The sequence below is a fragment of the Hypanus sabinus genome (assembly GCF_030144855.1).
Source record: "Hypanus sabinus isolate sHypSab1 chromosome 31 unlocalized genomic scaffold, sHypSab1.hap1 SUPER_31_unloc_1, whole genome shotgun sequence".
Classification (NCBI taxonomy): Eukaryota; Metazoa; Chordata; class Chondrichthyes; order Myliobatiformes; family Dasyatidae; genus Hypanus; species Hypanus sabinus.
Genome location: NW_026778953.1, coordinates 235,001 through 238,636, shown reverse-complemented (window position 1 = coordinate 238,636; position 3,636 = coordinate 235,001). Strand labels below are relative to the sequence as shown.

General features: G+C 55.5%; 1 protein-coding gene across 1 annotated transcript in view; it reads right to left on the bottom strand.

Moving 5' to 3' along the window:
- LOC132385546 (cathepsin F-like) overlaps window positions 1–3,636 on the bottom strand; it is a 26,536-nt gene continuing 22,900 nt past the window's right edge. The window contains exons 10-12 of the mRNA XM_059957699.1: window positions 2,359–2,449; window positions 871–929; window positions 1–761 (exon numbers count right to left, since the gene is read on the bottom strand). Of these exons, the coding sequence (XP_059813682.1) occupies window positions 690–761; window positions 871–929; window positions 2,359–2,449 (222 nt within the window). The 3' untranslated portion in view covers window positions 1–689. The remainder of the gene's footprint in view (window positions 762–870; window positions 930–2,358; window positions 2,450–3,636) is intronic.

The window sequence follows — 3,636 nt, the reverse complement described above, 5'->3', positions numbered from 1 at the left end:
TGATGCTTCACGTCATTTTATTAAGTCTTTGCAAAAGCCACAAAATTGCAGAGCTTGTTCAACCACAGAAAGGTCAGGGTGCAAAACAGCAGGGAATTGAACCAACCCCTTCCCAAGGAAAAGTGTTCCACTGGAGAAAGCTCTGGGAAGGAATCCATTCATTCCAAACGGAAGCATTCCAGCTGACAACCCCGTGATCTAAGGAAATTGATGCCTTGAACCCATCCCTTCCAATGAGCCAGAACTCCAACAGGACCCCCCTCTCCCAAGACCAAACCAGTCCAGTGAACACAAGTGTTCCCGATGGACGGCGTCATGGCCGCCTATTCCACTCTCTACGTCGCTCGGGGTCTCTGACTGGTGCCCCCCTGAGAGGACGGGGTAGCCTTCCATACCAGGGCTCACACTAGCAGGGTGGAGTCTGCTGACACGTCCAAGCGGATCGGACTCGCGGTGGGGGCGGCCATGGGGGCTGTTAGAGAGCCGAAGATGCTGCTCAGTGTGGCCGAGTGACTGGAATGGGGCTGGGTAGAAATGGGCCGGGGTGGTAACCTGATGGTGTGTGTGTTGGAACGGGTCGTATTTGTGCAGAAACGCCATGCCAAGCTGCAAAGGTGGAGGAGCTTCTTCCCGTCGCCTCGCCGCCTCCGATCGACCAGGGCTGCAGCGACGCGCCCAGTGCACTCGACTTAAACAATTGCGGACATGGGGAAGCGGTTCACTCCACAGCACTGTTCCCCAAGGTACAGGCGGAAGTATCCCTGTCACGGAAAGTCGAATGGAAGAGGTTAGTGAGATTTTGTGCAGCGAAGCGTGAATGGGATCTCATCCTGCACGGAACTTTCTGACTTCTAAGCTTGAAAAACTTACCATTTCTCCCCAGTTCTGTCCCCAGCTATTCTTGACGATCCAGTACGACATCCCCTTTTCTGAAAAATCGGAAAACGGACAGAGTGAGCTTCTCCTCCGATTCAGCGGCCTCACCCCACACGAACACGCTGAGCCCCGCGTCGCTGGCCCGTTCTCCCTTGGACGAAAATACCGTAGCAGCATTGGACAAGTAGTTGTATCACGGAGGTAGAGGAGGCCAGTGCAGGCAAATGGGATCAGTGAACAACAGAGATGAGGAGTAATTGATTTATCCGGAGGGTGGTGATTGGCCAAGCCAATGGGGATATTAGCAGAGTTCAACAGGTTGCTTATTAGTATGGGTGTCAGGGAGAAGTGAGAGAATGGGTTTGGGAGTCATGATAAATCAGCCGCATTTGAATGTCGGAGTAGATTCGACGGGCCGAATGGCCTAAATCTGCTCCTACGTCTTATGGTCTTGTAAGGTCGAGGTGCTGGTCGCTGTTTGCGAATACTCGCAGTGCGTGGGGGGTGGGGATGCGCAGGGAGTAGGATACAAAGATGGACAATTAGTAAAGGTCTCTGATTCTCGGACATGAGGAATGGCACAAAGCCCCACCCACGGCACAGCGCCCCGCCCACGACAACGCCCCGCCCAAGACACAACGCCCCGCCCACGACACAGCGCCCCACCCACGACACAGCGCCTCACCCACGACAACGCCCCGCCCACGACACAGCACCGCGCCCACGGCACAGCGCCCCACCCACGGCACAGCGCCCCGCCCACGGCACAACGCCCCGTCCAAGGCACAGCGCCCCACCCACGACACAGCGCCCCACCCACGACACAGCGCCTCACCCAAGACACAATGCCCCGCCCACGGCACAACGCCCCGTCCAAGGCACAGCGCCCGCCCACGGCACAGCGCCCCACCCACGGCACAGCGCCCCGCCCACGGCACAACGCCCCGTCCAAGGCACAGCGCCCCACCCACGACACAGCGCCCCACCCACGACACAGCGCCTCACCCAAGACACAATGCCCCGCCCACGGCACAACGCCCCGTCCAAGGCACAGCGCCCGCCCACGACACAGCGCCCCACCCACGACACAGCGCCCCACCCACGACACAGCGCCTCACCCAAGACACAACGCCCCGCCCACGGCACAACGCCCCGTCCAAGGCACAGCGCCCGCCCACGACACAGCGCCCCACCCACGACACAGCGCCTCACCCAAGACACAACGCCCCACCCACGACACAGCGCCCCGCCCACGACACAACGCCCCGTCCAAGGCACAGCGCCCCCCCACGACACAGCGCCCCGTCCAATTCACAGTGCCCGCCCACGACACAGCGCCCCACCCTCGACACAGCACCCCGCCCACAACAACGCCCCGCCCACGACACAGCGCCCCACCCTCGACACAACGCCCCACCCACGGCACAGCGCCCCGCCCTCGAGACAACACCCCGCTGATTGGAGACGGGAGGTGGTACTCACGGTAGCCGTATCCCACAATGCATGCGACGTGGTTCAGCCTGTTCACAGGGCACCTGTATGCGCTCGCACGGATTATTCCAGCCTTGTAGGTCTGTGGGAAAGCGGGAAAAGATAGGCGGACTCTTCGCACACGGTCCCACGTCTGTCGGTTCGGACGGAAGCTCGCTCAGCATCGGGGATGACCCCAGGAATGGGAACGCGAGGTGAATTGGAGCCAAAATGGGCCAAGCCATGGGACACGTGGACAGGCATACAAATAGGGAGAGGGCCCGGAGTGACGAGATTGGATGGTAAGGACTTGCTGGACTGTAGGGCTGTTTCCAAGCTGAAGGGTTAGAGTGAGAGAAGGCGGAGAGAGGGGGGGAGACCTCCAGTGAGTGAGTGAGAGATGGAGAGAACAGAAAGACATGGGAGAGGACTAGTGAGTGCCTGTGAGAGAGAGAACAGAGGTAAATTGGGAGATGACCTCTAGTGAGTGAGAGAGATAGACAGAGAACCATAGAACATTACAGTGCAGAAACAGGCCTTCTTTTCTGTGCTGAACCATTTTTCTGTCTAGTCCCACTGATCCGTATTTGCCCGTATCCCTCCATACACCTCTCATCCATGTACCTGTCCAAGGTTTTCTTAAATGTTAAAAGTGAGCCCGCATTTACCACTTCATCTGGCATTCCGACCACTCTCTGTGTGAAGAAGCCTCCTTAATGTTCCCTTTAAACTTTTCTCCCTTCACCCTTAACCCATGTCCTCTGTTTTTTTTTTCCTCCCCTAGACTCAGTGGAAAAAGCCTGCTTGTATTCACTCAATCTATTCCCATCATAATTTTATATACCGCTATCAAATCTCCTCTCATTCTGCTACGCTCCAGGGAATAAACTTCAAACCTATTCAACCTTTCTCTGTTACTCAGTTTCTCAAGTCCTGGCAACATCCTTGTAAACCTTCTCTGCACTCTTCAACCTTATTAATATCCTTCCTGTAATTCAGTGACCAAAACTGTACACAATACTCCAACTTTGGCCTCACCAACGCCTTATACAACCTGACCATAACATTTCAACTCTTATACTCAATACTTATACGCAATGTACAAAAAGCTCTCTTTACGACCCTATCTACCTGTGACACCACTTTTAGGGAATTTCATATCTGTATTCCTAGATCCCTCTGTTCTATTGCACTTACCTTTTATGTTCTACCTTGGTTTTTCCTTCCAAAGTGCAATACCTCACACTTGTCTGTATTAAACTCCATCTGCCATTTTTCAGCCCATTTTTT